Genomic DNA, 18,034 nt, shown 5'->3' on the forward strand with positions numbered 1-18,034 from the left:
CACTACGTCAGCAGATTGTTACTCTAGTAAAAGTAAAAAGTATTTAGTAAACACAGTTACAAGTAACTATATTTTAAAATGATTTAATCAAATATAGTAATAAAATAACAATTCAGACAAAGGAAACACTTTCAAATATATATTTATATTTTCAATACAAATTATGAAACTAATACTTAAAGCAGACAATGTATACAGTATATGTAATAACAATATTTTTGGTGTTTACTGTATTTTGTTGACCTTCAAATAATAATAGGACAACAAAGTTTGTCTATTAAGAAGAGGTCTCACTTCAACATAAACCGTAGAAGTGCCCATTTTTGGCTAAAACATGTTTATTCTTCATTCAGTGACGTTATTTACAGTGAATAAATTTTACTCGAGCAGTAATAATATTATTAATGTAAAACTAAACAGTACATCTACTCCTAAACGTTAATTGGCCTGTGATTAAATATTTCTACTGTATCAACTGAAGGGTTGGTTGCTTGGGAATTGGAAGTTATTATTTGTATTTTGTTGATTTTTTCCAGAAAATTAATATTATCACAGTAAAACCTATAAAAAAAAAAACCAACAGACCCATTTAGTCATTTCCTGTTAAAGTAAAAGACAAAAAAAATCATCTGTTGGTTGACTTTTCTATACCAAAACATTTGTTACTCAGTGGAAATCAAATAAATGTAGTAAAATTTCATTTTGTACACTGGTGTAGATTTTAAGTGGTTGAATAAAAAGCAACAGGACTATAGTTATAGTCAACAATCACACACACCAATTGGCCGGTAACATCAGTAATCGGATTTAATGGACGAATGATTGCTCTGACCGTAACTTACTCTGATACTTCCTGCTTTTGTTCAGAACTGACGAAACCTTCTGGATGAGTAGTGAAAAGTCTAGTTGCCCTTTATTTGAGGATTTGTCTTTATTGTCTGTTTTATTTTTATTTTCGAGTGTCACCATATTTTTGAAATTTTGGGGTTGTCAATGACAACCGTGGGATGGGTTGTAATAAAATAAAGTGATGACAATTGTGGCTCCAACTGTGAAACAAAGAGCTTAATGGAAATGCGTCAATTTATGAAAAAACTCACATTTTCGGTAAAACGTTTTTGCCCCAGCATGAGGCAGTTTCTCAGTTGTATCAAAATTAGTGTATTTCACAAAACTGCAATGGAAACACTTTTTTTTGAGTCATGATCAAAAATTGGATGTTACTACTGGTGGAAATGACAAAGAAGACGACAGGAAGTGGTAGAAGGAAGATGGTGTGGTATGATTTTTAATGACTTATTGCATGATTAAAGTTATCCAGGTGTGAATTTTATTGCACTTTTTATTTAATGGAAGCACTGTAAATTGTGGAATTGTGTTTTTTCGACATTCGTAGAATATTAAACTTTTGCGCAGCTTTTTCTGCTACTATGGATTCTTCCTAAGGGTGAGTGGTGGTAGTTGTGCTGCTTTACCTGCCGTCTGGCTGCTCCGGATGTCATTTTGTTCCTGCATTAAGCCTCAATGTAGCCAAGCTTCGTCAGGTGTTTGTTTTTTAAATGCCATATTAGATTTGTTGCGTTGATGCATTTTGACGTGCTTCAACCCCGAGGTAATTTTCTGCCGCAACACGCAAACTTCCCCATTCACTCAGAGCGTTAAAGAGTGAAGGAAAGAGGAGATCAGATGCACACGCAGGCTGCGAAGTGAGATAAATGTGATCGGCACACCTCTAGTTGAATTTGAAGAATTTTCCAAGGAAGCGATGATAAATTATCTTTACCAGGAAATCCTTGATCTATTCTGAGGTCTAAAATATCTTTACAGTAAGATTTTCAGATGACAATCATAGCAAAGCTAAAAACCTGGTTCATACCTCACTGAGTTCTTTCCCCAATCCGTCAATGTGAATCCAGACTCCTTAGAGAGTAAGCCAAATTCAGCCACTTGTATTTCCAATCTCTATGTTTCAGTCACATTTAGGCTCAAGGCCTTAGGTGAGAAATAGTGTCAATCAAATGGTAAAGTTAAAGATTTTATTTTAACGCCGGGTTTTTCTTCAACATTACATCTCTTAGGCATTGCACAGCCATTTTCTGTGGACAATCATGAAAAACATGTTACAAATGAGGGACATGGATGTATATTAGCAATATTTAGATGCCAGGTAGCTTCTTAAAGTCAACTACTTTTCACCTTTCACCACATATGGATGTTTTTTAGACCAGTGATCCCCAAAGATGTTCCTTGAACTCATGATCCTCCATAGTTTAGAGGTGATTAAAATAAATCTACTTTGCATGTAATACGTTTGTAATAAGATGACAGTTATTTAAATCTTTTGTATGGCAACATTAAAAACTATAAAACATCCTGGACAGAACAGTGACCCAGAAAGTGAACAAACACTGAAGTGTTGGTAGTCCCGTTTCTGCTGTGCACCGCCATTTTGAATATCAAGAGCTGCTCACTCAACACTGGTTTTGCAATGTGATATTTCTAATTTTGGAAGTCCATAAGCAAATGGGTGCTGAAGGGGATGAGATCAGGTATGATTTCAGTACAATCGGTACATGCAGTAGTAGCGTTAGCAACACTGAAGGGCCCAGTGACGGTGGTGAAACCCCAAGAAGAACCATATTCCTGTAATCAGTTCAGATCGAGGCAGGTCCGGTTTCAGCCATTGTAAATTGGTAAAAATATGTAGGGAAATGGCATTTTTAAATAACGTATTACAGAATTTAGAAATTTTAATTACTTTGTGTTACTTAAATTTTTTAGTATTGGGGAAATTGAAATGTAATTTGTATAAGTCCAAAAAAATTTAGAAAGACAGGTTGTCATTGTGTGTCCCAGCTTTTTCACTTGTCTGTATGGATATTGAATAAAAGTGGGTTGAGAACACCACCTTAAGGGAACTCCACATTCATTTTTATATTTGCCAGGTGACACAAGGTTTTGATCTGAGATATGAACCATTCAAACATATTTCCAGTGTCAAATGCAGTACTGAGATAAAGTAAAATCAAGACAAGTTTTTCTTTTGTTAAAATGTACACTAATAAACCAATCTCTCACTCCAGCTGCAGGAGTTAATAAACCTTTAAAAGAGGCTCAAAAGTCCAGAATCTAGAAACCAACCTAGAAGAAACTTTTTCAATCTTCTTTTTTTCATGAAGGATTAAAAGGGTGTAAAATTTGTGCCAATATCTTAGTTTTATTAGCCTCGAAATTGCCTTTCTGCTTGATTCTCATTTCCTCCAGTTCTCTGTCTGGGATTTCTCCCATTGAGCTCAATTTCTCCAGTTGTTTACATTAAGTTTCATCGAGCTAGCACATTACATATGGTCACAGACAAATGTTAGCAATCGGGTAAAATCAGATCCAATTGTTTAAAAGTTCGACAGTGTTTACACCTCCGGCTAGCAATCGTTTCTCAATAGCTAACGGTCAAGAACAAACAAAATTTCTGATTTAGTGTTTACGGTTTTTAATTGTCTCATCATCTTTAGGTTTTTAAACCAAATACCCCAACACTAAGTAGCAGCTTTAGTTTTTTAGATAATTTTGTTGCTCTCCTAAACATATAATCTTGCCAGCAGATTTGTTGAACAGTTTCTGGTATGAAAAACACCCAGAAATAGGATGATTGACTGTGAAAGTAATACTGTGAAGATCACACATTAAAAACTGATTTAATCTTGGCTGAGACATTTAATCCTCTCAGGTGGGTGTTAAGGAGATTGACATAGCAAAGATGTGAGATTAGTTACCTCAAGGCTAAAAAATTTAATTCCTGAAGTCTTTCTGAGCCCTGCCAAAGCATAAAATCTGTCTCCTGTCATTATTCTTGATTTTTTTTCTGTATTCTTTTAGGTGGAGGTGTCAACAATAACAAGCACACATACCCCCAGAATTACAGCACAAATCCATCACCAAATCACGTGTCTCTTTGCCCATAGATAAACGCTCAAACGTAGCAGCTGCAGCTAAATTTAGATGCCCATCAGGTCAACCAAACAAACACTCCTGACACAGAGCCCCAAAGATTAAAAACTCTTTGCAGCTAATAAAAGATAAAAAGAACATGAGCGTGGTTTTCACTTCAACGAGAATGTAATGTACTGGATTTTGAAGAATATCCTACGACAACTAAAACATGCAAACTCATTTGGTGGGGTATCAAAATTCACATTTAAATGTCTCTCAGCATGTCGTGTTTTCATAGTTAAACCCTGGCAGTAGCTGGACATTAATCAGAAACATCCATAAACATGCTGGGAAGCTTGTAGGCGTTGTGTATATCCCTCCCACCGCCTCTCTTCTGCTGCATAAAAATAATACAGTGACATCCATCTTTGTGGCTCTGAAGCTCTGCAGGTCGGAGAGAGGTTAAATGCCTCCCCAAAGGGGACAGGATTATCCTAATACCAACAGCAACGAGCTACTTTTGACACCTCAGAGGAAAACCCTCAGATTTAATGATGTGGAACAGTTTTAAAACATCCCAGATTAAGATAAACTCAATTTCAAAAACTCTTGGACAGAGTTTGTACAAAGTTTATTTTACTCATCACAATGAGTGAAGAATGGTTATAATAGTTTCTCATTATACTTTAGTTTCATTTCATTGTGACTTTTTGTCCAATTTGGTTAGCTTTAATTAGTTTTTAGAGTGTGTTTGCTAGTTTTTAATAGTTAATAGATACATATTGCTTAGTTACAGTAGTAATTTTAGCTTTTTCATACTTTTGATAACTTTTAGGTGCAGAATTCAAAAAGTCAAAGTATTGTATTGTGATTATGTCTACATTGATTTGGTAATGGATACTCAACAGAAGATACCAATTTAAAAAACATATATTAAATTATTGTTGAACAACCAACTAACTGCCGTTTTTTCCCAACTTTTACTGTTGCAATTTTGTGGACTAGCTTAATTTGATGGCAGCTAACGTCAGCTGCTTATTTGAGGAAAATTTTTTATTTCAAATCAGTTCGAAAGGCTCATAAACAGATTCATAAACACAAAACAAAATACATTATATTATTAACACTAAAACTGATTAGAATTGTGTTTCAAAACTAAGTAAAGCATAACTAAACCTGAAAGTTTCTGCATCTATAATAGTTTCTACTAATAGCTCTTTTGGAATAACCTCGATTCGGATAAAATTACTGTTTCTATTCTGTTTCGGCATACTTTAGCATCTCTTAAAATGTTCTGGTGGTAAAGTTTCCAGAGATCAACATTCTAGATTGCATCAATAAAATCCAGTTTAAAAGATTAGAGTCTAGCTCTCACAGTATTGTCCTTCCAGATGAATCCTCTAAGCTGTTTCTATTCCTGACAGAAAGGTGCTTTATCAACCGTGCCCATCGGATTCCTGTACGCCTCGACTGCGGCAGCTGTATTTACAGATGACATCATCCACAGAGATAGACTCGCAAACACCAATCTGGCTCCCTGTCCGTCCAACTCTGTTTGACAACACAATGTTTGCTTGTTGGTTGATTTTAAATTGAAGGCGTGCGCCTGGAGGATACTCCCTTGAGGACTTGGAGTAAAGGGTAGCTGACAAACACAAAGCCAACAGCGCCAGTATCCCAGACAGAGACAAGAGAGCCAAGTCTCAGTGCCAAAGAGGGACGGGTCACAGGGCTGTGTTGATGTGCAGGGGGCTGTCATGACCTCCCTATCATGGTGTCAGATAACAGCTTCTGCAGACAGAAGAGGACTAAATCACAGATGGAGTGAGCTCAACTGAGGACACTCTCTTCCAATCTGCTTTCATGCGACCCATCAGCAAAAAATCTGTCGTCCTTTCTTCTTCTTGACAGAACGTATGCATGGATACCTACTCACTCCTCTACAGTTCCTCACACAGAACCGGACTCCTCTCTGGCTTCCAGCGTTTGCGGGACCAGAAGAAGATGTGCGATGTCGTCTTGGAAGCAGGCGATGTTTCCTTCCCGTGTCATCGCAGTCTGTTAGCGAGCTCCAGTGACTACTTCTGGGCCCTTTTTGGAGAGACAACCGCAGAGAGATCAGCAGACTCCATCAGGCTCCCGGCGCTGACGCCTGAGGGTTTGGAAGCCATTTTGGATTTCTTATACTCAGGGTGGTTGAGCATTTCTTCCTCCACACTTCCTGTTGTCGTGGAAGCAGCCCGGTACCTCCAGGTAGAGGCGGCGCTGTCAATATGCGAGCGATTTATGGCGGATGGCTTAACTGCAGATAATTGCTGCTACTATGCTAATCTGGCTGAGCAACACTTCCTCTTGAATGCACTTGAGGCTGCAAATCAAACCATTGCCAAGAAGATGGCGGTTCTGCTGCAGAAAAGCAGGGTTGATCTCCTTGGGTTGAACTTTCCGTCGCTGATGGCGGTGCTACATGCAGATGAGATACCTGGGGCCAAGGAGGTGGATCTCATAAGACTCTCTCTAGACTGGCTGGATGAAAATGGGCCCCTTCCTCTGCTAAAGTCAAACCTTCTGCTGAGTCGTCTACGTTTTGGATTGGTTGCGCCTTCAGACCTTTCTGACCTTTGCCACGGAAACAGGGCCATGGCCACTCCTCTGATCAGAAGTCAGCTGACTCGGGCTCTTGAGTACCATCATATGGGTTCAACTCAGCCAATAGCACAAAGCAGGCAGTCAACCCTTAGAGGATCACCCAATAGTGTGCTTCTTGTTGGTGGTGGGGTTAGCCCTGATTGGCCAGAACAACAAGTGCTATCGTTCGACACCAGTAGCAGGAAGTTTTCATTGCCAGGTTTTGTTCTACCTCTGAGACTCAGAAATCCCTGCGTCTGTTCGGTGGGAGGTTTTCTCTTCGTGATTGGCGGTGAAGACATGAAAAATAGCAATGAGAAGTCTGTCACTGTGTCTACCTCAAGCCAAGCCTGGAGGTATGATCCACGCTTCAACCACTGGAAGAAGATGGAGTCCATGCTGGAGAGGCGGGTGCAGTTCACCTGCTGTGTGGTGGAAGACGTCATTTATGCTATTGGGGGACGACAGTCAAATCTGGACTCCATGACATACACTTCTTTAGCTTCTGCTGAGTATTGCGACATGGCTTCAGGAGCATGGAGGAGAGCTGCAGCGATGCCTTGCCCTCTTCACGGCCACGCATCTACCGTGCTTGACAAGAACATCTATGTGTCAGGAGGACTCCCTGCCCACCAGTGCGGCATCCATGGCAGTAACCAGGATGTAAACAGGGAAATAAGTAGGGAATGCCTCTCTTGGGACCTGACGGCCACAGTCTGGGAAAAGAGGGCATCCATGTCCATCCCAAGGTTTGGTCACCGATTGGCAACTGCCCACGGCTACATTTACGCCCTGCTGGGGATGTACGAGCAATTTTGTGACATAGAACGATACGACCCGCAGTCGAACCACTGGACCCGCCTCAAACCACTTGCAAACGGCTTGTTCAGCTACGGGATGTTAACCCTAGCATGTGGGAATCTGCTGGTATTCGGCGGGAGGAGGTGGAGCGACGGACAGCAGGTGACTGTAAGGAACGTGCTGGAGTACGATACGAAGAAAGATCAGTGGAAAGAAATCGCCCAGCTTCCGAGACCTCTGACTGGCACTGAGTGCACTCTGCTGCCTCTGCCGGACTAGTAGACCCAATTTAACATCTATAAAAAAGTAGCGCCTTTAGAATAACTGTTTAATAATCACATTCAATTGCCATGAAGAAAAAATAAAAAACTGTTGCTGAAAGCTTTAATGCCAGTTGTAGAAATGAGTTGTCTGAGATAAAAATTTGATTAACGCTCAACACATTTTCTTTCCGCCTTAAAGCTGCAGTAAGTAACGAGTCTTAGCGCTGTCAATCAACACTGGATACTCGCTGCTAAATGTGCTAATGGCAGAGAAATAACTCACCATAACAGGAAAACTGTTTATCCGTGGTCATCGGTGGCTATGCTAACTAGCCTGAGCACTCACAACATGCTATGCTAGCTGCAGCGTAGTGGAGAAGAGGATGATTGACAGCGCTAAGACCCGCCTCCTGGCTCTGATTGGTTGTTTCTAGTTAGCACTAGGAGAAGGCAAAGGAATTTGATTTTTTTCAAAGATTTTTTATAAATGTTACATATTTTAGCTTTAAAGTGAATTTTTTTTATAGAATTACTACACGTACTACACATTTTTATAGATTTATTTACAGTATAGTGAAAATGTATTCACCATGTTACAGATTTCTTCTGTTCTTATATTTTATTATTCTTTAATAAATGTTGCAGATAGGCAAAACAAACGCCTCAAAAAAAGAAAAACTTGAGTAAAATACAAAAGTTAGAGGAAGCCAAAGTAGTTTGGATAATTTTAAGGTCAATAAATGATTATTTATTACAAAATAATTGAAAAAAAAACCCCAACTAAATATTACAAAGTATTTTGTGATAATAAAACATCTAAAGTGACGTTTACTCATCACTTCTGATACTTTTGATAATCCAATTTATTCTTGTTGTGATGTCGTCAGAGGAAATGTAGATTTTATAGCTAATAAGTATCGTTTTATAATAAAGTAACAACGGTACGCTTTTTTTATTGTTTGTGTTTTATGATATTGTTCAGATCAGATCACAATAATTCCTCTCAGGCAAAATGTCAATTTTTCTCAGCCTCGTTTCTCTTGTTGATAAAAAAGAAAAACATAACAGACAAATAAAGAGCCTCTAATCCAAATGACTAAAACTTTATTGATCCAGTCTCTTCTTCCAACAAAACATGAAGAATGAACGCATAAATAAATACCGTCTTTTAACCATAATTTATAGATTTAACACTAAACATTCTTTACACAATGACAGTTTGCAGAAAGAAACCCTGATATAATTAAAGATATTCTTCCAAGACAGTTTACACTCTATAAATAGAGATCTACTATATCTCTAGGTTTTAAACACAAAACATAACATGGATATTGTTTTGATCTACAGCAAAAACATGCTACTACAACCAACCACGGGCAGCAGCATAAAAAGAGCATGAAACAGTGTTTGTCAGTGGAAGTTATTACCTATTTATGATTGCTTTCGTAGTCTGTGAAACGTCTGAGATACATTACTACATCTTCTGGCAGCAGCATAGAAATAGACTAACATCTTAAATAGATCCATGTTTAATTTCTTATGTAAATATTCCTCACGTTTGATGCCAGACGCCTAAAATAAAGCTGAAGAGTCTGAGGAAAAATCCACCCCTGGAGAATTTTATACTGTTAATAAATAATTCATAACGGGGATTCTTTAGTTATTACATCTACGGATTTATGTATTTATTAAATAAATCCATATTTAAGCATTTTTTCACTAGTGGGGATTACTAATAAAATATATTTTTCTGTTTAGATTCAATTCATGTAAATATTTCTTCAGTAATCGTTATTAAGCTAAAAGTATGTAAAAATACATATTTAAAATAGGGTTTGAATATAAAATTTTTACATTCTATCACATTACCTGATAAATTTTATTACTTTTATGTGACATTGTATTCAATCGTAAAAGGACATTAAACTGCCTGGCTTTTTATGTGTTGGTATGAAGTCCTTTCATTAAAAAATAAAAACAAAACAATAAAATGCATTTAAATTTGTGGCTGTCATGTGATAAAATGCGCAAAAGTTTAAGGTGTTTGAATACTTTTTTCAAGGCACTGCGTATCTAAATTTTCTTTATTATATATATATATCTTTATATAGTAACCATTTTGTGGAAAATGAAGTCAAATACATTCAAAAAAGCCTTCTCGGGTAAAACATTAACAATGCTTCTGAGATTTCTATGATTAACTATTTATTTCTGTGTAGATTTTTTTCTGTCATGTTCAGAGCAAAGATTACTTTTATGATCTCATTTTTGATATATTACATTTTCTAAGACATTTGCTGTAAATATTTAATATGATTTAATAATGTGGGTTTCTATGCAGATTAAAATAAATGTTTATATTGTTACTGCAAAAACTAAATCTTACCAAGTATTTTTGGTCTAGTTTCCAGTGCAAATACTGAGTACATTTGAAATAAGACAAAAATGACTTAAAAGTAACTTTTCAGAAAGATATGCGAGTTTTCAATAATTCCTTAATATTGATGAAAAATTACTAGTTACATTTAGCTTATAACGTGGAACAAATGTCTTGTCATAAGTGAAATAATCTGCCAATAGAACAAGTACTTTTAAAATCAATATTAATGAATTATTGACTTAAAACAAAATCCAATTTCTTGCTGAAAAGTTACTTTTAAGTTACTATTTTAAGATATTTGCTGAAGAAACTGTATTTTGCAGGATGTTTGTTGATGAAGGCTCTGTTTGTTAAGCGTTGTGTTAAACTACTTTAGGGTGGATTTTTCCCTTAAATGGCTCCTGTTCCAGAAGGAGGGTGCATGCTTCAGGTCCAGCCCAGCACTGTACGAATTTCTACCAAATCTGCACAAACAAAAGCCTCTAAGTCTAAACGGAAACAAAAATCAGAACAAAACAAGAGTTTTAAAAAAAGATTTCATTGTGGTTCGCTGTAACACTCACTGTACAGTAAATATAGCAATATAACCTCCATACTGCTTACTCCATAAGGCTTTATGGAGCAAAAAGCGTCAACTTACTGGCTATGAGACAATGTGCACTTAGAGTAAACATGGCACAACAAGCAGGATGAGTCGAGATACATTCTGTGATTTCGCTTTTTATGAAGGTGATGGGAAGGAATCATCCACAGGAAATGACGGCGAGTTCTCCGAAGGTACAGAGCACAAAAGCTAACAGGTGATACTCAGGAACTAGCACCTGTCGTGAGCTGGAGCGGCAGGTCACCGGCCCGGCGTGAGGCGCTCCTTGGTAATCTGTCGTAGCGAACCGATCGGGAAGCGGAAACCACGAGCCAGAATGTCACTACCGGACCCGCCCGGCGACACTCATCTTAACAATCGGAACCAGACTGTTTAACTGTCCGCGTTTAACAAGTCAGACGTGGGTCTCAATGTAGGAGTGTGTGTGGGACAGCGAGGGGGTGAGGGGCGGCGGCCCCGGGTCGGCGGGTTCGGGTTCAGGTTCGGGTTCGGCAGCGGAGTTCTGGTCCTGAGTGAACAGGTCCTGATAGGCTCGCTTCCACTCCTGGAACTCGGCCGACGAGAGCTGCGGATTGGCCAGCAGCCTGTCAATCAGCGCGAGCTCCCCCTCCCTGTCCTATGAGGATGCAGAAACACAGGAGGGGGCGGGTCACTCTCACACTTCCTGTTGCCACGACGACAAACGCAAGACACATGGAGAGGACACAGACGTGACTGGAGACACTCAGGTTTGGGGAGATTTAAGACTAAATCCAATAGATTCCTGGGAATCTAAAACTGAAGAATGAGCGTGGGCCAGTAACTGGTTACATTTACTTGAGCAACTTTAAAAAAATTACTTTTAGGAGTATTTTTACTTTTACTTGAGTAATTTTATTATGAAGTATCTCTACTCTAACTTGAGTAAAACGTCTGGATTTTCTCCCCACTGAGTGAAAAGAAAACCTGTTTAATCCAAAAATTCACCAGACTCAGACACACAGCAGCTGGTTTCGTTTGTTTTTTACTGAGAAAAACTGATCTGGAAAAATTTTCTTTTGCCTGATTTTGTTATTTGTCACTTACATGAATTATTGTAATTCTGGTTCATAAAATACCTAAATTTCCACCTAACTTTATATTTTGATCTGTCTGATAATGTAATTTTTTTAATATTAAATTATTGATAATTTGATCAATTACTCAGTACTTGAGTACACGTTTTACAAAATGTGGAAACTTGAGCTTGAATGGGTGTCATATTTGCGTCTTGTACAAATTTGTAGCAATGAGACCTTAAAAAAAATCATAATATATTAAATAGAATAACTGGGATTTACAACTTTTAACGATGACAGCGTGGTGTTCCCTGTAATTATTTGTATATATTTACACAAACAGCCTTTTCTTATGTTGTTTGTCTTTTTTTGTTCTGAAACAAATTTTGTTGTGCTTCTGTATGACGACAATAAAGGCTAATTCTGAAATCCAAGTCAGTTTTTTGAGTAAATGTAATTATTTAAAAGACAGCAGTACCAGAATAGCCATCTGCAACAAATATTCTTCCTCTCTCCGTTTCTCATCTGTTCTGATCCACTGATCGTTGATAAGACAGAGAGCGTGTTCACGTCCTTGTTGTTTCCACAGCAACCACTGCAGCAAATATGTTGAAACGTCCAAAAAAGCAGCGTTATGCTTTGCTGAGGATAATAGATGCCATCTAACAGGGTCACTGCTACTGCCACACAATATTTTCGACCAAATGCTCCCCAAAGCTTGGTATATTCCTACATATACACCAGACAGGGTGCAAACACTGGTTGACTGAGACACCAAAGCCACAGACACGGAGATCAGGAGGAGTAAATACGCCGTATCCAAGGAATAAATACAAACATTACAGGAGAGCCGTTCAGGCCAGAAGGATTAACTTTGCTCAGGCAACATGAAGACACACATGGACTGATGGAAACTGAAACCAAAAAGACATGAGAGGTGTGGTGGGGATGAACCAGGACAGACATTCACCACAATGTGCTCATGTTTATGTGCATCATGTGTAAACAGTTTACTGTAAAACTAAAAAATACCAACTGCTGAAGTCAATAATCAAGACTTCTGTTGTGAATAAACTCAAAAAGCCAGAAGCTATTAATTAACAGTTATGCAAACATTCGCTATTGAGAAGGTAACATCAGCGCTAACATTAGCTTTTATTAATTTAATGTTAACTTTAAAAGTTGGTTCAGCAAACATTTTTATTTCAATTTCTAAACTCTTTACATTTAAAATGTAAAGAGTTGATTCAAAGTATTAAACCTGAACAGGATCATTTCCCTGTTTCTAGTTTTGTTCTTTTAATGATCCTTTTAAAAATACATTTATTTTTTCTGTTTGGCACAGAAAGGCTTGTTAACTGTAATGTCTTCCTTCCATCAAACTGCATAAATAAATGTACGATAAGTTGATGTTGAATAGAAAAACAAAAGAAATCTCAAAAATCAGCTTTCTGAAGAATAACAATGTAATTACGAATTGGCTACATTTTCTTTTATTTGTGTAAATTTATATATTGTTTATGCATTATTTTTTGTTTGCTCAGAAAAAAGGCACAGACACATGAAGCATGTAATAAAATTTACAGAAAACTAGCCCAAAACAATTCGTTTTAGTATTATTATTGTATTATTATCGTAGAGTAAAAGTGACTTCTTTAAGCCACTCAGCTCCTCCAGACTAGCGGCAGCAGCAATTAGCAAACACCTGGTGTGATTGCGAGTCTGCTAAGCTCATCAGACAAACTACTTCTCAGTCCAACACTACAAAAAATGATTGTAAATGGCATAAAGGAGGAAAATTGTTGTGATTATGAGCTGAAGACGGAGAGTCTGAAAGTTTAGAAGATTCTTAAAGAGACAGAGGCCTAATAAGGCATCAAATTTGAAAAAAAACACTTGATAATTATGTGTTATTGGAAGATTAATACCTGAACACCAACTGTAAAGTCTTAAAAATACAAACATAAAAAAACTAGAATAAGTAAGTAATGCTGAGTCTGGTGGGGGCACAAGTAAAGCCTGGTGGCCCGCCAGGCTTTTAAAACAACTGGGGGAAACCCTGGTAACCAGTGACAGATTAAAGGCTGCCCGGCTCTTTCTGCCATCAAGCTGGGCGCCTGCACTGTGTTTATAAACAAATAATCCCTCTATGCAGCATTTTCAGAACTACTGAAGGTAACATACCGTACTTTCCGCACTATAAGGCGCACCTAAAAACCTTCAATTTTCTCAAAAGCCGAGAGTGCACCTTATAATCCGGTGCGCCTTATATATGGACCAATATTGAGCCACAATAGGTCTCACAACTACGGTAAGGAGCCGCCGACTTCATTTTCCCCCGTAGAAGAAGAAGCGCGCGGCGCACGCTGGGTTTTGTGTGTAAATGGCTCCTATTAAGAGACACTTACGACGCACAGTTTAAGCTCAAGGCGATCAGTCACACAGTAGAACATGGGAATAGAGCAGCAGCGAGAGAATTTAACATGAACGAATCAATGGTGCGGAAGTGGAGGAAGCAACAGCTGTTCATTTTGGGAATGAATGGAGTTTTCAGAATGCTGGTTTGTAATCTATTAATAAAGTTTGACTGACCTATCTGACTATTTTGTTGACATTCCCTTTAGCGCAGTTCCATCTAATGGATGCATAACGTAACCCCAGCCTCTACTGTAGCATCTATTCTATGCGCCTTATAATGTGGTGCGCCTTATAGTGCGGAAAATACGATGGTTGTTTAGTTTTGCTATAAAATGCCAAAAAAATTGGTATCGCAGGTCAGGCTTTTTAGAAATCGGTAGAAAATGAATTGCTAATTGTATTATAGGCTGCATGTGTCTGTGCTGATTCAGTGTGATTACAGTAAATCAGAGCTTCTGCAGCTGTGCTCTCTCTCATAATCTATGTTCATGCTGGAGTGGACGCACCTTGAGCGTGGAGCTGAGGATGCGGAGGCAGTGCAGGCGCTCGTTGAGCTGAGGGTCGGCGGCCCGTCGGAGGAAGGACTGCCTGAACTCCGATTGGCCCTTGGCGTCTGAGCCCCGCCCCAACGGACAGACGCCACCCTGTTCGCACGCGCGAAACAGGTCGCCCAGGGACGCGCCTTCACTGCCACCTGCAACACAGCAAACCGACGTTAGAGCCTGAGCAGAGGAGTGACGTCTGAGATGGTTTTCTGGATTATTAACGATGACAAAACCCTCATCTCTCTCCTGACAGCCTCAGGGACGTTCTCTCCTCTGTGGCAGGTTTATTTCCTCCTCCACATCAGTATTTATTGTGCAATCTGTTTCTCAAACAGAGCTCACATATATCTCCTGGTTACAAAAATCACATTTATTTTGTATTTCAGAATGACACCTTCCTGCTGCCACTGGTCTCGTCTTGGCAACCAGAGCAGCGGCGTCTCATTAGCCTCATTAGGACAGAGACGGAGAGCAGCAGCTGATGGTCACTTAAGAGCAAATCTGGATCTATGCTGCAAAAACACCAAATATTACCAAGTATTTTTGATGTATTTCTAGTGAAAATATCTTAGTACGCTTAAAATAAGGCAAACTACACTAAAAGTAACTTTTCAGCAGGATGTAAAGGCTTATTTTTAGTAAATAATTCCTCAATATTGATGAAAAATTACTTGCTGTGTTGGCAGATAAATTAACTTATAACATGGAAAAAATGTCTTGTTTTGTGTTAAATAACCTGTACTTTTTAAGAAAGTGGATCGGTGCTATTTTAAACACTGCAATGCAAAAACCTTTGTCTTTTTTGAAGTTTCATTAAAAATGATTTTAGAAGCTTCATTTTTATATCTTCATAGTTTATTAAGCTTTTCTCCATCACATTTAAATAAAAAAACAATCCCAAATTGATGCAAATATTAGAGAAACTAAAATTTTTAAACACAAGTACTTTCAAATAACACAGTAGATGTTACACTATGAGACTCGGTTATTGTTTAAAAAGGATTACGAAAAGAAGCAGCAAAGAGAGAAAGTCTGTGTCTATGGAGGAGCTGCAGGAATGATGCCAAATGCTGAAGACAATCAACCTGCCAAGCAGCTCAGATGATTTAAAACACTCATCTTTTACAGAAGGTTAATTAGCACTTCATATTAGCATAAAAAAATCAATGAGTAGCTTCGTATGAGCTAGGTGGTTTCAGCTTGTAATAACATCATTTCTCTGTTCAGCATCAAAGTCCTGCAGATTTTTAATCCATCCTGAAGTTTTAAAATCAACTGTCTTGTACTGACTAAGAAAAGCAAAATGTTTTCTAAAATGCATTTCCATCCAGCTCGATTTGGATGGAAACCATTTCTCTGTCTTCTTTCTCCAGCTCCCAATGATTTGGCTTGGCTCATTATTGATTCATAAATATGAATTTATTGAATTTAACCCTCCAGAACGCCAACAAAACCACTTCCAATTGGCTCAAAAAGTGAAGGTTTACTGTGGCCTAATCAAAGTTTGGAGATAACTCTAATTGAGATGCTACAGCATGACTTTAAGAAGTCCATAATGGTGAAAGTCCAAATATCCCCAGTTTTCTTTTCATCCAGTTGCATTAATTTTTCACTAAAATAAAAAACTAGTTCTAGTTAAATCCAGATGGCAACTTTTTTTTGTCTTTATAAACAACTTTTATTCAACCCAGTGAATGTTTTTAATTTTAGAACATAATAAAATTTTGCTTATTTTAATTGTACGCAGGTCTATAAATGTCCTGTGAGTAAATATATTTGCACATTTATCCATAACAACTGGAAATTTCAATATCTACCAGTTTTTTTCGCAATTTACCGTCTATAAAAAGAGTGCCACTCAGATTAATTTCACTCCCTGGAGAGTGAAATTACCGTAATAACTTGACATTGGCTGGAAAGTGCAACGTCTGCCCTTCCAGAAACTGTTGGAATTTTTCAGATAGCACAAAGTACCATCTTTGTTATGGTACCGCAAATTTGGCTGGATCGCCGGCAGTTAAATATCCAAAATAAATAAACAAAACAACAGAAAAAACCAAACAAAAAAACGTATTATGAACTGTTCGTAAACAAAATCGTCCAGTTTTTGGTAGAAAAAAAGAGAAAAACAATAAATCATGCAGCGAAAAATTATAGTTTGTTTTAATTCATTATGCGATTAACTGATTTATTGCTTATTGTGACAGGCCTAGCAGATATATTTTATTCTTTAAATAAAACTACAGCCTAATTATTTTCCAGCTTCTGTCGCATGTTTTATCATAAGTATGAACTCACAGTTGTGTGTTTGCTGCTCTTCCTTCACCGGTGGAGAGAGCAGAGTGTGCAGGTTGCTGTCGCGCGGCAGCGTGAAGCTGCGGGGTTTCCCTCCCTGGGTTGCCATGGGAATCAGCCTCTGCATCGCCACTGGCAACGGGACGTTCCTCTGTGGGGGCAGAGTGTAGACGGCTCCAGCCATCATCGAGCCGCCTCCCAGGCCCGGCTCGGCGAAGACGGCGTCCTCTGTGAGGACGACGGAAAATATCAGAGCGATTCGTCAAAACAACACAACTCAATTATTTATGAAAAGAAACTTCCACCGTGGGTTTTTTGTGATACATTTAATCAGAGTTACTGAGAAACATTTTAATATCTAAAAACCAGGATGATAATTTAGAAAGAAAACAAACATTTTTTTGTTTCAGTAAATCAATAAAAATTGTAACTATCTGTAGAGGTAAAGGAAATAATTGCAATTCCTACTTCTGGGGATTCTGAACCGAATCTAAATGCTAAAAATCAATTTTAAAACGTGGTTAAGTTGAAGGTTGTCTTATCCAGCAGATGGATGTTGAATAATTCTTTCATATTTTTTCATTTAAGAAAAAGCCACACAGCTAAGTTACCATAAAACTAATTTAAAATACATAATTTTATGCACAAACCTCTTTATGTTTAAATATAAACTGACAGAATTTAATACAACTTTGTAGAACTGCGTTAAATAAATGCTCTTTGTTTCTTCTCGTCAATCACATGATGTAAACAAAATCTCTAAACCATTTGAGCAGAAAAATTGTTCCATGAATTAAAAATCTTTTCTGAATCAAATTGTGACCCTAAAAATCAGAATCGAATCACTCGACACTGAAAGGTTTGGATTTTTAAGTAACTGTAATAAATAGTCACACGATTTCCTGCACAAAAAGCCGGTTGGTGGTTTTCTTAAGCAAATATGTTTTCAGCAAGTTTTACTTTCTAAAATAAATGTGTGTAAAAATGTATTTGCTGGATGAAAACAGAATTTGACAATATTCTGTTGTCAAATTCTGTTTATTGCGACAGGCCTAACAATAAACTAAATTATTGTTATTTAATCCAGATTATTCTAATTCTAATCTGAATAATTAGAATAATCTGGATTAAAT

At 37.7% G+C, this 18,034-nt stretch overlaps 2 protein-coding genes across 3 annotated transcripts in view; one reads left to right on the top strand and one right to left on the bottom strand.

Annotated features, from left to right (window-relative positions):
* Positions 1-48: 48 nt before the first annotated feature.
* klhl34 (kelch-like family member 34) lies at positions 49-7,895 on the top strand. Its single transcript, XM_028005283.1, is given in 3 exon segments — positions 49-5,743; positions 5,746-5,754; positions 5,842-7,895. Coding segments are annotated over 3 exon segments (1,848 nt in total). The 5' UTR covers positions 49-5,701; the 3' UTR covers positions 7,639-7,895.
* Positions 7,896-8,709: 814 nt separating this feature from the next.
* cnksr2a (connector enhancer of kinase suppressor of Ras 2a) overlaps positions 8,710-18,034 on the bottom strand; it is a 66,174-nt gene continuing 56,849 nt past the window's right edge. For both annotated transcript variants that reach the window (XM_028005087.1, XM_028005086.1), the window contains 3 exons: positions 16,905-17,129; positions 14,568-14,755; positions 8,710-11,222 (listed from right to left, as the gene is read on the bottom strand). In XM_028005087.1, the coding sequence (XP_027860888.1) occupies positions 11,001-11,222; positions 14,568-14,755; positions 16,905-17,129 (635 nt within the window). In that variant the 3' untranslated portion in view covers positions 8,710-11,000. The remainder of the gene's footprint in view (positions 11,223-14,567; positions 14,756-16,904; positions 17,130-18,034) is intronic.

This window comes from Xiphophorus couchianus, chromosome 21 (genome assembly GCF_001444195.1).
Source record: "Xiphophorus couchianus chromosome 21, X_couchianus-1.0, whole genome shotgun sequence".
Taxonomy (NCBI): domain Eukaryota; kingdom Metazoa; phylum Chordata; class Actinopteri; order Cyprinodontiformes; family Poeciliidae; genus Xiphophorus; species Xiphophorus couchianus.